Below are 16,596 nucleotides of genomic sequence, written 5' to 3'. Positions count from 1 at the left end.
AGCTCCGACTGGGAAAATAAGTTTTGAACGGTCATCCAACTCGGAATTGTAAGTCGGGAACTTGGGCCTCTTTCTAGAGCTATGACCTGAAGCTCACTGACGTCATCATGATTCGACCTTGTTCCCAGTTGTCTTGAAAGCACCATAAATCCAGAGAATGCCAGACTTTGATGACAAAGTTTGATGACAAAATTTGCTCACGAAGGACTCAACCTAATAATTTGGTTTATTTTCCCCTCTTAATTTTGCCTACTGTTCTGACTTGGTGGTGCACATGTAGCCTATAACCTGTTATAGAGAAATGTAATTATTGAATATTGTAAGAGCTTTCATTGTCTGCTTATATGCCCCCTTTATTTATCCTATGGTTCTGACTTGGTGTACAGGGAGAATACTGTAAGAATGGCCAATGTTCTGAATTCTGTTGCTGTACATTTCAAAAGTGCTGAACAAAATGTTATATTGACGACGTCCGTCCTAGATGGCTCATTAATGTCTTAATCGAAATTACATATTGCCTCTTATCCGCTTGTCGTCCCCTTATGCCATAGTTTGTATCAAATCAAATTAAATCACATTTTATTTGTCACATACACGTGTTTAGCAGATGTTATAGCGGGTGTAGCGAAATGCATGTGCTTCTAGCTCCGACAGTGCAGTAATATCTAACAAGTAATACCTAACCATTTCACAACATATACCTAATACACACAAAACTAGTAAGGAATGGAAAATATACATATATGGACAAGCAATGACAATGACAGAGTGGCATGGACTAAGATACAGTAGAATATTATAGAATAGAATGCAGTATATACATATGAGATGAGTAGTGCAAGGTATGTAAACATTATTAAAGTGACTGTAAACATTATTAAAGTGACTAGTGTTCAATTTCTTAAAGTGGCCAGTGATTTCAATAGGCAGCAGCAGCCTCTAATGTGCTAGTGATGGCTATTTAACAGTCTGATGGCCTTGAGATAGAAGCTGTTTTTCATTCTCTCGGGCCCAGCTTTGATGCACCTGTACTGACCTCGCCTTCTGGATGATAGCGGGGTGAACAGGCAGTGGCTCGGGTGGTTGATGTCCTTGATGATCTTTTTGGCCTTCCTATGACATCGGGTGCTGTATGTGTCTTGGAGGGTGGGTAGTTTGCCCCCGATAATGCGTTCAGCAGACCGCACCACCCTCTGGAGAGCCATGTGGTTGCCGGCGGTGCAGTTGCTGTACCAGGTGGTGATACAGCCTGACAGGATGCTCTCAATTGTGCATCTGTAAAAGTTTGTGAGGGCTTTAGGTGCCAAGACACATTTCTTCAACCTCCTGAGGTTGAAGAGGCTCTGTTGCGCCTTCTTCACCACACTGTCTGCGTGGGTGGACCATTTCAGTTTGTCGGTGATGTGTACACCAAGGAACTTGAAGATTTCCACCTTCTCCACTGCGGTCCCATCTATGTGGATAGGGGGGTGCACCCTCTGCTGTTTCCTGAAGTCCACGATCATCTCCTTTGTTTTGTTGACGTTGAGTGAGAGGTTATTTTCCTGGCACCACACTCCCAGAGCCCTCACCTCCTCCCTGTAGGCGGTCTCATCATTGTTGGTAATCAAGCCAACTACTGTTGTGTCGTCTGCAAACTTGATGATTGAGTTGGAGGCGTGTTTAAACCTTTATGATGAAAATACAGCGTCAGCGGTTCTCCTTGGTCACACAGCATAATTAGCAACGTTTACTCGACACAACATTTACATATACATTTACATTTTAGTCATTTAGCAGACGCTCTTATCCAGAGCGACTTACAGTTAGTGAATACATTTTTTTTTTTATACTGGCCCCCCGTGGGAATCGAACCCACAACCCTGGCGTTGCAAACGCCATGCTCTATCAACTGAGCTACATCCCTGCCGGCCATTCCCTCCCCTACCCTGGACGACGCTGGGCCAATTGTGCGCCGCCCATGAGTCTCCCGGTCGCGGCCGGCTGCGACAGAGCCTGGATTCGAACCAGGATCTCTAGTGGCACAGTTAGCACTGCGATGCAGTGCCTTAGACCACTGCGCCACTCAGGCGTGCATGGCCACGCAGTCATGGGTGAACAGGGAGTACAGGAGGGGGCTGAGCACGCACCCTTGTGGGGCCCCAGTGTTGAGGATCAACGAAGTGGAGATGCTGTTTCCTACCTTCACCACCTGTCAGTAGAAACCACATTTGTTTAAGCAAGTCAACCATATCAGCTATGTTTTTTTTAAAGGCAGTAAATGAGGATGAATGAACTGTTTTGCTGCCAGACAAGGCTCCGCTGATAGCCAGATGTAGCAGTGGTAAGGTGTTGGGACTACTGTTGGACTCTGCTGTTGGGACAGCTTTATGTAGGCCCTAACAGTTTGGGGGCACCGTTTGTCACCGTTATAGTGCAATTAATGTATTGTTTAATGTTGTGTAGTGACTTTGCTGGCATGCATCACACTTTTTTTGTTTTTGTTTGCCCCACCAAGATTTACATGCTAAAATCGCCATTGGTTCAAAACATCTTGTAACTCTTCTGCAGTAAAATCTCAGACACCCAAGTACTTCTCAGCAGCTGCCACCACAACATCTATCCTCTGTGATTTACGTTCCATTCCTGCGGTACAATTGACAACCAGGGCTATGAACAGCAAAAAATCAACCTTACTGAAGCACGTTATTCCTATCACTATTGGCCTCGGCCTACTCACAGGTATCCTCTTAGGATCCCTCACCCTGGACCCATTTTCCTCTACTACTCACTTCACTGCCTCAGCATACGACGCCTTCTGCACTACTTTGATCCTGGCAACCTCAACCTGCCTTTCTCTCAACGGACACCTCTGATCTCCAGCACCATGGGCACCCCTACAGTTTACACACCAGTGGTGGAAAAAGTACCAAATTGTCATACTTGAGTAAAAGTAAAGATACCTTAATAGAAAATGAAGTCAACCAGTAAAATAATACTTGAGTAAAAGTCTGAAAGTATTTGGTTTTAAATATACGTAAGTGACTAGTGTATGAAAAAAAAAAAACACGTATGCACTCACTAACTGTAAGTCGCTCTGGATAAGAGTGTCTGCTAAATGACTAAAATATAAAATGTAAGTATCAAAAGTATCAATAATAATTTCAAATTCCTTATATTAAGCAAACCAAACGGCACCATTTCTTGTTTTTATTTTATTTATGGATAGCCAGAGGCACACTCCAACACTCAGACATAATTTACAAACAAAGTATGTGTGTTTAGTTTGTCCGCCAGATCAGAGGCAGTAGGGATGACCAGGGATGTTCTCTTGATAAGTGTGTAAATTTGACCACTTTCCTGTCCTGCTAAGAATTCAAAATGTAACAAATACTTTTGGGTGTCAGCAAAAATGTATGTACATTCTTTCTTTAGGAATGTAGTGAAGTAAAAGTAAAAGTTGTCAGAAATATAAATAGTCAAGTAAAGTACAGATACCCAAAACACTATAGTCCTTGAAAGTATTTTAACTTAAGTACTTTACACCACTGATACACACACAACTTTTTCCACCAATACTATACATTCCTTTGTCTCATGTCCCCCTGCACACTTCTCACATGTAGGAATCTCCCTCCTACACACTGCTGCCACATGACCATAAGCTTGACACCTATAACACCTATAATGGATTCGGAACAATAGCTCTCACGGTATAACTGACACGTCCTCACTTGACTTTACCTGGTAAAGACTGCATCAAAACTCAGTAGTACAGACAGTCTTCCCTGGTCTATGCTGACATGCGCACTGCAACATATGGAAAGTGCTGGAAATTCGGACTCGGGTTCTTGTCAAGGCCTACATAACAATGATTAAAAACATCTGAAAGTGTTAAAAGTATTAAACATTCATAATGTTTATTTATTTGTATTTACAATAATGTAAACGTATATTTTTTTCAGTAAACTATGCATAATCTGGAATGATAGAGTTCCGTTTCCCATATCAACAGGGGGACGTGTTTAACCAGTGCACCAATTCGATGTTGTAACTTCGTTTCCTGAATCTGCCGAGGGTCACACATGAACAAATATTCATTATAATTGTTTTCTCACCTAAACCAGATAGCTACATATCAGACAACAATTACATTGAGAAAATGCTCAGAACATTGTGCCGGACCGGTGGTGCCCTTTTAAAGGTAAGACACATGCTATTTCAAACTAGCTAGGTAACGTTAGTTACTGTTAGTCTACAAACTGAGTTAGCTTGCTACTGTATGCCAGCTAGCTTGCCTTGCTATCATGTCATGTGTTCGCTGAGATGTTAGTCAGCTACCTAGATAACTAGTTACACTATATATACAAACGTATGTGGACATCCTTTCAAATTAGTGGATTCGGCTATTTCAGCCACACCCGTTGCTGCCAGGTGTATAAAATCGAGCGCACAGCCATGCAATCTCCATAGACAAACATTGGCAGTAGAATGGCCTTACTGAAGAGTTCAGTGACTTTCAAAGTGGCACTGTCATAGGATGCCAACTTTCCAACAACTCAGTTCGTCAAATATCTGCCCTGCTAGAGCTGCCCCGGTCAATTGTAAGTGCTGTTATGTGAAGTGGAAATGTCTAGGAGCAACAATGGCTCAGCCGCGAAGTGGTAGGCCACACAAGCTCACAGAATTGGACATCCAAGTGCTGAAGCGCGTAAAAATCGCCTGTCCTCGGTTGCAACACTCACTACCGAGTTCCAAACTGCCTCTGGAAGCAATGTCAGCACAATAACTGTTTGTCGGGAGCTTAATGAAATGGGTTTCCATGGCCGAGCAGCCGCACACAAGCCAAAGATCACCATGCGCAATGCCAAGCATAGGCTGGAGTGGTGTAAAGCTCGCCAATATTGGACTCTGGAGCAGTGGAAACGCTTTCTCTGGAGTAATGAATCACGCTTCACCGTCTGGCAGTCCGACGGACTAATCTGGGTTTAGCGCATGCCAGGAGAACGCTACCTGCCCCAATACATTGTGCCAACTGTAAAGTTTGGTGGAGGAGGAATAAGGGTCTGAGGCTGTTTTTCATGGTTCGGGCTAGGCTCCTAGGTTCTAGTGAAAGGAAATCTTAATGTTACAGCATACAATGATATTCTAGATGATTCTGTGCTTCCAACTTTGTGGCAACAGTTTGGGGAAGGACCTTTCCTGTTTCAGCATGTCAATGCCCCCGTGGACAAAGCGAGGTCCATACAGAAATGGTTTGTCGGTCGGTGTGGAAGAACTTGATTAGCCTGCACAGAGCCTTGACTTCAACCCCATCGAACACCTTTGGGATGAATTGGAATGCCGACGTGAGCCAGGCCTAATCGCCCAACATCAGTGCCCCACCTCACTAATGCTCTTGTGGTTGAATGGAAGCAAGTCCCTGCAGCAATGTTCCAACATCTAGTGGAAAGCCTTCCCAGAAGAGTGGAGGCTGTTAAAGCAGCAAAGGAGGGACCAACTCCATAATACTGCCTATGATTTTGGAATGAGATGTTCGACGAGCAGGTGTCCACACTTTTGGTCATGTAGTGTATGTCGTTGGCCAGTTGAAAATGCCCTCAACAGTACAATCAAATGTTATTTGTCACATGCGCCGAATGGTGCTTTCACAGAGTTTATAAACCTACATCTGCTCTCTTTGTTGCTATTATATTTAGTGTTGCACGGTATACCGGTACCAAGGTAATATCACGGTACCAAAACGTCATATTTATGAACCAACATTCTAGAGTACCGTAATACCATTTCATATGATAGATACTACTGACTTTTTCAGCCCTACCGATCTAAAGAACCTGCTTGTGCCTGTTATAAAATGTTTATAAAGTCCAGTTTTGTTTATAAATGCAGTTTAATTTAAGCAACAGCCTCTAGTCTCTTGTATGCGCAGATCCAATAACATATACTTTCATGTGCATATCACTTGTGGCAGCTGTAATCAGCCAGCCGCATCCCCTACCAGCACTCACTCACCTGCTTCTCTCCGTCCGCTCTTTGCGCGCATCTATTCCTCCGTCAGTTAAAAAATATATATAATTTAGCCGGGATGCAGACCCTGATCAGTCTTCTGTTGTTAGATCTGTACATTTGTTACATTGGAGCAGCTCGCAACGTGAGCAATGTTGATACGTTGTTTAATTTCCTCGCCTGTTATAACCAGGAGCATAGACCAGTCTGAGTAGCCTTTGCAAGCTCACTGTCATGCAGCCACTGAGTGTCAGAGATGGAAAATGGAGCACTGCTCTGCGACAGGCATGCTTGCAGCGTTACAGCAAAGAACTACTTGTTTCTAGCCTAAACGGTTTAATGAATTATCCATATTACCAGAGATGCCTTTTTTCTTTATCGGGATTCGCACACATTTGATATAATTTCACAAACCATGTCGAGGGCCGTCTTAAACTAATCCTGGGTTGCTAATTATTGGTTTGATATCAGACAATGTTGTTCAGTCATGTTACCTAGCTAGCTAACAACCTGGTAACTTGACAGTAGGTTTAGGCACATTTTTATTGGCACAGGAAGAAAGGAAAAGGGTCTGCTACTCATGCGATGTGCTTCAAAAGTTAGGATTCATATAGGCCTGATGTAAGCCTAAACTATCTGTTCGGGACTTGGATTGTGAAGAGACCTCTGGTGGCATGTCTTGTGGGGTATGCATGTCCGAGCTGTGTGCAAGTAGTTTAAACAGACAGCTCAGTGCATTCAGCTTGTCAACACTTCTTACAAAAACAAGTAGTGATGAAGTCAATCTCTCCTCCACTTTGAGCCATGAGAGATTGTCATGCATATTATTAATGTTAGCTCTCCATGTACATTTAAGGGCCAGCCGTGCTGCTCTGTTCTGAGCCAATTTAATTTTCCTAAGTCCCTCTTTGTGGCACCTGACCACACGACTGAACAGTCCAGGTGCAACAAACTAGGGCCTGTACGACCTGCCTTGTTGATAGTGTTAAGAAGGCAGGGCAGTGCTTTATTATGGACAGACTTCTCCCCATCTTAGCTACTGTTGTTTTAACATTTTTTTTGACCCTGACAGTATACAATCCAGGGGTATTCCAAGCAGTTTAGTCACCTCAACTTGCTCAATTTCCACATTATTCATTACAAGATTTAGTTGAGGTTTAGGGTTTAGTGAATGATTTGTCCCAAATACAATGCTTTTAGTTTTTGAAATATTTAGGACTAACTTATTCCTTGCCACCCATTCTGAAACTAGCTGCAGCTCTTAAGTGTTGCAGTAATTTCAGTCACTGTAGTAGCTGACGTGTATAGTTTTGAGTCATCCGCACACATAGACACACTGGCTTTACTCAATGCCAGTGGCATGTCATTAGTAAAGATTGAAAAGGTAAGGGGCCTAGACAGCTGCCCTGGGGAATTCCTGATTCTTCCTGGATTATATTGGAGAGGTTTCCATTAAATAACACCCTCTGTGTTCTGTTAGACAGGTTACTCTTTATCCACACTATAGCAGGTGGTGTAAAGCCATAACACATACGGTTTTTCAGCAGCAGACTATGATCGATAATGTCAAAAGCTGCACTGAAGTTTACTAAGGGTTGGTAACAGGCTGATTGGTTGGCTATTTGAGCCAGTAAAGGGGGCTTTACAATTCTTGGGTAGCAGAATGACTTTTGCTTCCCTCCAGGCCTGTTTCTAGTAGGCTTAGTTGAAGAAATGGCAAATAGGAGTGGCAATATTGTCCGCTATTATCCTCAGTAATTTTCCATCCAAGTTGTCAGACCCCGGTGGCTTGTCATTGTTGATAGACAACCATTTTTTCACCTCTTCCACACTCACTTTACGGAATTGCTTGTTTTTCATAATTTGGTCAGTTATACTTGGAAGTGTAGTGTCAGCGTTTTGTTGCTGGCATGTCATGCCCAAGTTTGCTAATTTTGCCAATGAAAAAATCATGAAAGTAGTTGGCTATATCAGTGGGTTTTGTGATGAATGAGCCATCTGATTCAATGAATAATGGAGCGGAGTTTACCTTTTTGGCCAAAATTTCATTTAAGATGCTACCAAAGCTTTTTACTATCATTCTTTATATTATTTATCATTATTTGATAGTATAGTGTCTTCTTTTTATTCAGTTTAGTCACATGATTTCTCAATTTGCAATATGTTTGCCAATTGGTTGTTCAGCCAGATTATTTGCCATTCCTTTTGCCTCATCCCTCTCAACCATTTTTCATCAATCAAATGGGATTTAATAGTTTTTACAGTCATTTTCTTAATGGGTGCATGCTTATTAGTAACTGGAATAAGTAATTTCATAAAGGTGTCAAGTGCCGTGTCTGGTTGCTCCTCATTACACACCACAGACCAGCAAACATGATTTATGTAATCAACATAGGAATCACTACAAAACGTATTGTATGACCTCATATACACTATATTAGGCCCAGCCTTTGGAACTTTGGTATTCCTAGATATGGCTACTATATTGTGATCACTACATCCAATGGATTTGAATACTGCTTTCATGCACATTTCTGCAGCATTAGTAAAGATGTGATCTATACATGTGTTGTTTGTAACTACCCTTGTCGGTTGACTGATAATCTGAACCAGGTTGCAGGCACTGGTTACAGTTTGAAGCATTTTCTTGAGTGTGCAGCTTGATGAAAGCCAGTCTATTGAAGTCACCCAGAAAATATACCTCTCTGTTGATATCACATACATTATCAAGCATTTCACACGCATTATCCATATACTGACTGTTAGCACTTGTTGTTCTATAGCAGCTTCCCACAAGAATGGGCTTAAGGTGAGGCAGATGAACCGGTAGCCATATTACTTCAACAGTATTTAACATGAGATTCTCTCTAAGCTTTACAGGAATGTGGTTCTGAATATAGACCGCAACACTGCCCCCTTTGGTATTTCTGTATTTTCTGTAGATGTTAAAACCATGTATTGCTACCACTGTATCTGCAAAGGTATTATCTAAGTGAGTTTCAGAGATAGTCAGAATGTCATCTGTTACTAGCAAGTTATTGATTTCATGAACCTTGTTTCTTAGACTACATATGTGTAATGATGTCATGTCATAGTATTGTGTGGACCAGGGGAGAGTTAGTGGATAAGTGGTTTGGTGCCACGGAGTCTGCATTCCTTATGTCAGAGTAGATTACTGATGTTGATCTTAGAATAATTGATGGACAGGATATAGAGACATGGGTAAAGGGTAATAACATCATAGAGAAGGGAGTGCCCATGGAGGTTTACCAAATGTTCGTGGAGAGACTTGTAACAGTGTATATATATATATATATATATATATATATATGAGAGAGTGGATCTTTGTTATGGAGTTGGAAGATGGCAGAGGCAGGGCCATGTCCTTAATCTGTTATAACTAACCATGGTACCATATTAAATATATGAACTCCCCATCAAAAGTGTCTAAGTACATCCTTACATTCGTAATCACTTGATACCCTAGAAATTCATCATAACAATATGTTAATGTGGGCTATTTTTAGCACTTTTCTGGGATGCTTGATTATTTTTATTGCTTTACTGTGAAGCTTATCAGAAGTAGACATGCTTATGTCATTTATGTTTGAGCTGATTGTGCAGCTCACCCTGCACTTAGTGGACTTCCTACTAGGGCACACCGGCTCAGTGCTAACAGTATAACTCTGGTTCATAGGCACATGATTACTGCATACATCAGCTGTAGGATCAACTGAGGCATTCAGGGCAGTTAGAAAGACATACATTAAGTTCCTTTGTCTGCCAACGCCCCTGGGATAATGTACATTTGCTGCAGCATTATGACAACTCAGCGGCACAATGGTAGGGATTAACTGAGCTGGTCTTGGGTCATTGATAAGTCGTTGTCTCAACGCAGCCTTGAAATTTGTGGACAGAGTCCAGGAGCCAAGGTGATTTGGATGGACTCCGTTATTCCTGTAGAGCATCTTCTGTTTCCAGAAGGTGTCAAAGTTATCTATAAAAGTGATTCCAACAGAGCAACAGTAATCTTTTAGCCAGGTGTGTTCAGCCAGTAGCCTGCTGAATCTTTCACACCCGCAACCCAACGATGGTACCGGACCTGAAATAATTGGCTGCTTTTTGGAATCTTTGTATATAATGTATTTGAAATGTGAACATTTGATCTAAACGCTGTGAAAACTCTTCTGTCAGTGTTCTGTCTCTAAATGTTGTCTATCATGGCAGCACCATCTCACCAAGTACAATTCTGAGTGTGTAAATGTACTTGGCGAATAAAGGTGATTCTGAAGTTGCAACTCATGGAGTAACCTTCTGATGCAACAATGTGTAATGTACACTCTGATGGTGATTTGTTGTTTCCCTCCAGCATTCCCAGAGAACAGTGCCCACAGTGCCAGCGTTGTGGGCGACACAAGCCCAGCAGCGATGGGCGTCCAGTCTGCCCATGAACACTGTGGTTCTGTTTGTGCCACAACAAGAATCCTGGGTTGTGGAAAGGATGGGCCGCTTCCATCGCATATTAGAGCCGGTAATTTAACCATTGATTTCCAATTAGCTAGTGATCTGCACCCTTAATTACACTCACACTATGTCAGTATAAATCCTGAATGCATAAAAATGATCAATTTACTAATGTCTTTCCCTTTTCTGCATATTCTGTAGGGCTTGAATTTCCTAATCCCAATCCTGGACAAAATACGCTATGTGCAAAGTCTTAAAGAGATAGTTATTGATGTCCCAGAGCAGTCTGCGGTTTCTTTAGGTGAGTGACAACTGTGTCACTGTTTGTCACTTATCTTCACTGTAAGTCAGTCATCATTATTCTCACAGTCAGTCAGTCATTGTAAGCATCTGCTAAGTGGCTTATTATTATATTATTATTGTCTCTGAATTAACTGATGTCTGATTACATCCACAGATAATGTGACACTACAGATAGATGGAGTCCTCTATCTTAGGATATTGGATCCTTTTAAGGTAAGTTTGTGAAAACCATGATTTCTTGAGGTTGTTGTTCATGGAACATTTTTGCTTTGTTTTTAGATATTGATTACAAGATGTACTTCCTTCCAGGCCAGCTATGGAGTTGAGGACCCAGAGTATGCTGTCACCCAACTTGCCCAGACCACCATGCGCTCAGAGCTGGGAAAACTGACCCTGGACAAAGTATTCAGGGTGAGTCTCTGTTCTTTTTTCCAAATTGTGTTTGTGATTTTTTATTTTTTTTTACCTCATTTCTTGTTTTATATTTCTCTATTTCTCCAGGAAAGAGAGACCCTTAATACCAACATAGTCCACTCCATCAACCAGGCGTCAGATGATTGGGGAATCCGTTGCCTTCGTTATGAAATCAAGGATATACATGTTCCACCTCGTGTCAAAGAGTCCATGCAGATGCAGGTGAGAGGGGCTGGCCCTGCTGCCAACAAACTGGGAGACAGGTCTTGAACCTCAAACTATTGCTGAACATGATCTTATCTATAGATTAGTGATAAATTGCACATTATTAAGACTTAACCTATCAGTTTTGTATGTGTACACTCTGACTGCCTTTCATTGTGTAGGTGGAGGCAGAGCGTAAGAAGAGAGCCACTGTGCTGGAGTCAGAAGGTCACAAGGAAGCAGCCATCAACGTTGCTGAGGGTCGCAAGCAAGCTCAGATCCTGGCCTCGGAAGGACAGAAAACAGAACAGATCAACAAAGCGGCTGGTAGGTTAATACACATATCTAGATGACTTAAGGCCTTTGTTAACTACTAATGATGGTGTGAAAGTTTGAGCATTGCAAACTAAGTAAGCCTTGGACAAGTAAGTCTTGTCTGAGTCAGAACGGCTTCTCTTTGCTTTATCTACCTTAGTTGACTGTAAGTTGATCGAGATAAGATTGTCTTCTAAATTACCTACATGTTTCTGTAGTGTGAGGCAGCATGATGTACAGAGCATTCGGAAGGTATTCAGACCCCTTCCCTTTTTCCAAATGTTGTTACATTACAGCCTTATTCTAAAATTGATTCAATATATTTTTTTCCTCCTCAATCTACACACAATACCTCATAATGACAAAGCGACAACAGGTTTGGAAATGTATTACAAATAAAAAACAGAAAAACCTTATTTACATAAGTATTCAGACCCTTTGCTATGAGACTCGAAATTGAGCTCAGGTGCATCCTGTTTCTATTGATCATCCTTGAGATGTTTCTAAAACTTGATTGGAGTCCACCTGTGGTAAATTCAGATGATGGGACATGATTTGGAAAGGCACACACCTGTCTATATAAGGTCCCACAGTTGACAGTGCATGTCAGAGCAAAAACCAAGCCATGAGGTCGAAGGAATTGTCCGTATAGCTCCGAGACAGGATTGTGTCGAGGCACAGATCTGGGGAAGGGTCCCAAAAAAATTCTGCAGCATTGAAGGTCCGCAAGAACACAGTGGCCTCCATCATTCTTAAATGGAAGAAGTTTGGAACCACCAAGACGCTTCCTAGCGCTGGCCGCCCGGCCAAACTGAGCAATCGGGGGAGAAGGGCCTTGGCAGCGACGTTCCCCATCCAACCTGACAGAGCTTGAGAGGATCTGCAGAGAAGAATGGGAGAAACTCTCCAAATATACAGTGGGGAGAACAAGTATTTGATACACTGCCGATTTTGCAGGTTTTCCTACTTACAAAGCATGTAGAGGTCTGTAATTTTTATCATAGGTACACTTCAACTGTGAGAGACGGAATCTAAAACAAAAATCCAGAAAATCACATTGTATGCTTTTTAAGTAATTAATTGGCATTTTATTGCATGACATAAGTATTTGATCACCTACCAACCAGTAAGAATTCCGGCTCTCACAGACCTGTTCGTTTTTCTTTAAGAAGCCCTCCTGTTCTCTACTCATTACCTGTATTAACTGCACTTGTTTGAACTCGTTACCTGTATAAAAGACACCTGTCCACACACTCAATCAAACAGACTCCAACCTCTCCACAATGGCCAAGACCAGAGAGCTGTGTAAGGACATCGGGGATAAAATTGTAGACTTGCACAAGGCTGGGATGGGCTACAGGACAATAGGCAAGCAGCTTGGTGAGAAGGCAACAACTGTTGGCGCAATTATTAGAAAATTGAAGAAGTTCAAGATGATGGTCAATCACCCTCGTTCTGGGGCTCCATGCAAGAACTCACCTTGTGGGGCATCAATGATCATGAGGAAGGTGAGGGATCAGCCCAGAACTACACGGCAGGACCTGGTCAATGACCTGAAGAGAGCTGGGACCACAGTCTCAAAGAAAACCATTAGTAACACACTACGCCGTCATGGATTAAAATCCTGCAGCGCACGCAAGGTCCCCCTGCTCAAGCCAGCGCATGTCCAGGCCCGTCTGAAGTTTGCCAATGACCATCTGGATGATCCAGAGGAGGAATGGGAGAAGGTCATGTGGTCTGATGAGACAAAAATCGAGCTTTTTGGTCTAAACTCCACTCGCCTTGTTTGGAGGAAGAAGAAGGATGAGTACAACCCCAAGAACACCATCCCAACCGTGAAGCATGGAGGTGGAAACATCATTCTTTGGGGATGCTTTTCTGCAAAGGGGACAGGACGACTGCACCGTATTGAGGGGAGGATGGATGGGGCCATGTATCGTGAGATCTTGACCAACAACCTCCTTCCCTCAGTAAGAGCATTGAAGATGGGTTGTGGCTGGGTCTTCCAGCATGACAACGACCCGAAACACACAGGCAGGGCAACTAAGGAGTGGCTCCGTAAGAAGCATCTCAAGGTCCTGGAGTGGCCTAGCCAGTCTCCAGACCTGAACCCAATAGAAAATCTTTGGAGGGAGCTGAAAGTCTGTATTGCCCAGCGACAGCCCCGAAACCTGAAGGATCTGGAGAAGGTCTGTATGGAGGAGTGGGCCAAAATCCCTGCTGCAGTGTGTGCAAACCTGGTCAAGACCTACAGGAAATGTATGATCTCTGTAATTGCAAACAATGGTTTCTGTGCCAAATATTAAGTTCTGCTTTTCTGATGTATCAAATACTTATGTCATGCAATAAAATGCAAATTAATTACTTAAAAATCATACAATGTGATTTTCAGGATTTTTGATTCCGTCTCTCACAGTTGAAGTGTACCTATGATAAAAATTACAGACCTCTACATGCTTTGTAAGTAGGAAAACCTGCAAAATCGGCAGTATATCAAATACTTGTTCTCCCCACTGTAGGTGTGCCAAGCTTGTAGCGTCATACCCAAGAAGACTCAAGGCTGAAATCGCTGCCAAAGGTGCTTCAACAAAGTACTGAGTAAAGGGTCTGAATACTTATGTAAATTTGAGATTTCCCTTTTTTTTATTTTTAATACATTTCTAAAAACCTGTTTTTGCTTTCTCATTATGGAATATTGTGTGTAGATTGAGAAGAAAAAAAAACAAGTTAATCAAGTTTAGATTAAGGCTGTAACGTAATAAAATGTGGAAAAATTCAAGGGGTCTGAATACTTTCCGAATGCACTGAATTAATACACCCCCTGGACAGGACGCTAGTCTTTGTGACCCTTTCTGATTACTTGTTATCTTGATCTTCACCTAGGTGAGGCCAATGCTGTCTTAGCCAAAGCAGAGGCCAAAGCTAAGGCTATCCGGCTGTTGTCAGATGCTCTAGCTGAACAGGTAAAATAGTTGTGATGGCTTCATCGTGTGCATGTACGTATCTAGATGGCACATTGACCCAACTGTGATTGTTTTTCGGACAGAATGGAAACGCGGCAGCCTCCCTCAGTGTGGCTGAGCAATACGTCTCCGCTTTCTCCAAGCTGGCCAAAGAGTCCAACACCATCCTGTTGCCCTCCAACTCTGGTGACATCAGTGGCATGGTCACACAGGTCTGTCTCTGTTTCTTTAGCTATTTAATTATGTGTGATTGCTCAGCCCATCTTCGCTGTCCCTCCCTTTCAGCACACCCGTCTCTCCGTCTCCTCTCTCAGAACAGTAACAGTCTCTATCTTTCCCTTCCCTTTAGGCTATGACTATTTATGGCAGCCTGGCCAAGCAGAGCTCAAAAAAGATAGAAAGTGTGGCCCCAGAGTGGGCGATGGAGAAGAGTGAGGAGCCTGCGCCACAAACCCAGTAATGAAGGATGTCAAGACCACTCAGAGCAGAGTCAGACACCGAACCAGAAGCAGTGCAAGACAACTACGAGGTGCCAAGGCATTGTTGCCTGGTCAGCACCACCACTGTCTGGCGCAAGGGACACACTATCTGCTGCAGATTGAAGGACATTGAAACAGAAGAACAGGATAAGAACGTAAAGACTTTGGGAATGCTTAGAGGCCTGGAAACATCAACCCATTTGGGAGGATTCATGTCACTTACACATTTTCATTTTGATTGAGTGTTATTGCATACGTTACATACATATGTTCCAATTACAAATCCACAAGCTGTCATATTGATACTTTTCTTTTGCATGAAATAGCAAAAATGACTGCGTTGATGAGTATAATAGTAACTTATGGTAAACTAGTAACCTGGTTTAGAGTGTTCTGAATTACCTCCTCATGTTCCCGAGTGATAGGATATGATCTGTTTAAGTGATATACTGTTGTCTTTTATATGTCCAACTATTTGTCCTTCATATGTTTTCATTTCATAGTGTCATGAATGTTTTACTTCATGTAAGTTAGAGCTTGTGACCTGACATTAAGAACCTTCCAGGTTCAAAGCAAGCAGAGGAGGGAATAAGGTCAGATATATGAATAGAGGTTAGGATGCAATCTCCACTGTAATACTTTAAATGGGGCTGTGTTTAGACGGGCAGACCATTCTGATATTTTTTCTGCTGATTGGTCTCGACCAATCACATCTGATCTTCTTCAGAGCTGATCAGATTGGTCAAAATACCAATTTATTTAAAAAATGGATCAGAATTGCTGCCTGTGTAAATTATAAACTACATCAAGTTAAGTCACCAAAAGTACTTGTAAGAAAATGTCCTTGGATCGAAATACATTATTGAAGTGGAATGTTTTATTTCACACCCATACCAAATGGGAAGGGGCCTCTGTTTTGGAGGAAGGTTTGGCATAACATAGCAAATGTATCAATACAATACATTAAATGACCACTATACCAATAATGGTCATCCATGATGATGCTGTCACTACTAAAGGAATTGTGACTGACTTTAGGCAAGATTGTAACACCTCATCACAATACATCTTGGTTACGAAAATGATAGGTTTGAATGATTTGTGTGGACACAGCAGTGATTTCATAATTTTTTCTCCATATTGTTCATTGTAGTAAATATACATACAAAAGTAATACTCTCTGAAAATGAAAATTATCTCTGTGAAATTTCTCCAAAAGTGTAATTTTCTGAGGATTTTTCACCTTTATCACATGATTTCCATCACAGTATGCATGTTACACATAGGAAATGCCTCAGGGAGGGGCTGTTGAGTTATTTAGTGATAGTTTGTCTACAAAGCCGCCTTACAGCCTTTCTAAACAATTTCTGGTGCCACGGTGACTGGGGGCAGAATCAAATGGATTGCTCAACTCCTCGCGTCGTCCTCCGTACTAATTTCGACTGCTTTCAAAAAAGGTCAAAGGT

The 16,596-nt window shown here is 42.1% G+C and overlaps 1 protein-coding gene across 1 annotated transcript; it reads left to right on the top strand.

The window, feature by feature from the left end:
* Positions 1–4,010: 4,010 nt before the first annotated feature.
* Positions 4,011–16,304, top strand: stoml2 (stomatin (EPB72)-like 2). Its single transcript, XM_084159578.1, has 10 exons — positions 4,011–4,183; positions 10,358–10,519; positions 10,654–10,753; positions 10,910–10,968; positions 11,065–11,166; positions 11,257–11,391; positions 11,556–11,700; positions 14,572–14,651; positions 14,735–14,863; positions 15,001–16,304. The coding sequence occupies exons 1-10, from the start codon at positions 4,142–4,144 to the stop codon at positions 15,109–15,111; spliced, it is 1,065 nt and encodes a 354-aa protein (XP_084015704.1). The 5' UTR covers positions 4,011–4,141; the 3' UTR covers positions 15,112–16,304.
* Positions 16,305–16,596: the final 292 nt, after the last annotated feature.

The sequence above is a fragment of the Coregonus lavaretus genome, assembly GCF_964263955.1.
Source record: "Coregonus lavaretus genome assembly, chromosome: 4".
NCBI lineage: Eukaryota > Metazoa > Chordata > Actinopteri > Salmoniformes > Salmonidae > Coregonus > Coregonus lavaretus.
Note: the sequence above shows the minus strand (reverse complement) of the source record. Positions and strands in the feature narration are given on the sequence as shown.

What these genes read in the sequence shown, in the direction of transcription:
- stoml2 (XM_084159578.1), top strand. Translation starts at nt 4,142, where the DNA reads ATGCTCAGAACATTGTGCCGGACCGGTGGTGCCCTTTTAAAG. An exon ending in TCCATCGCATATTAGAGCCG is followed by an intron (nt 10,520 to 10,653) that starts GTAATTTAACCA and finishes CATATTCTGTAG; the next exon opens with GGCTTGAATTTCCTAATCCC. An exon ending in GGATATTGGATCCTTTTAAG is followed by an intron (nt 10,969 to 11,064) that starts GTAAGTTTGTGA and finishes ACTTCCTTCCAG; the next exon opens with GCCAGCTATGGAGTTGAGGA.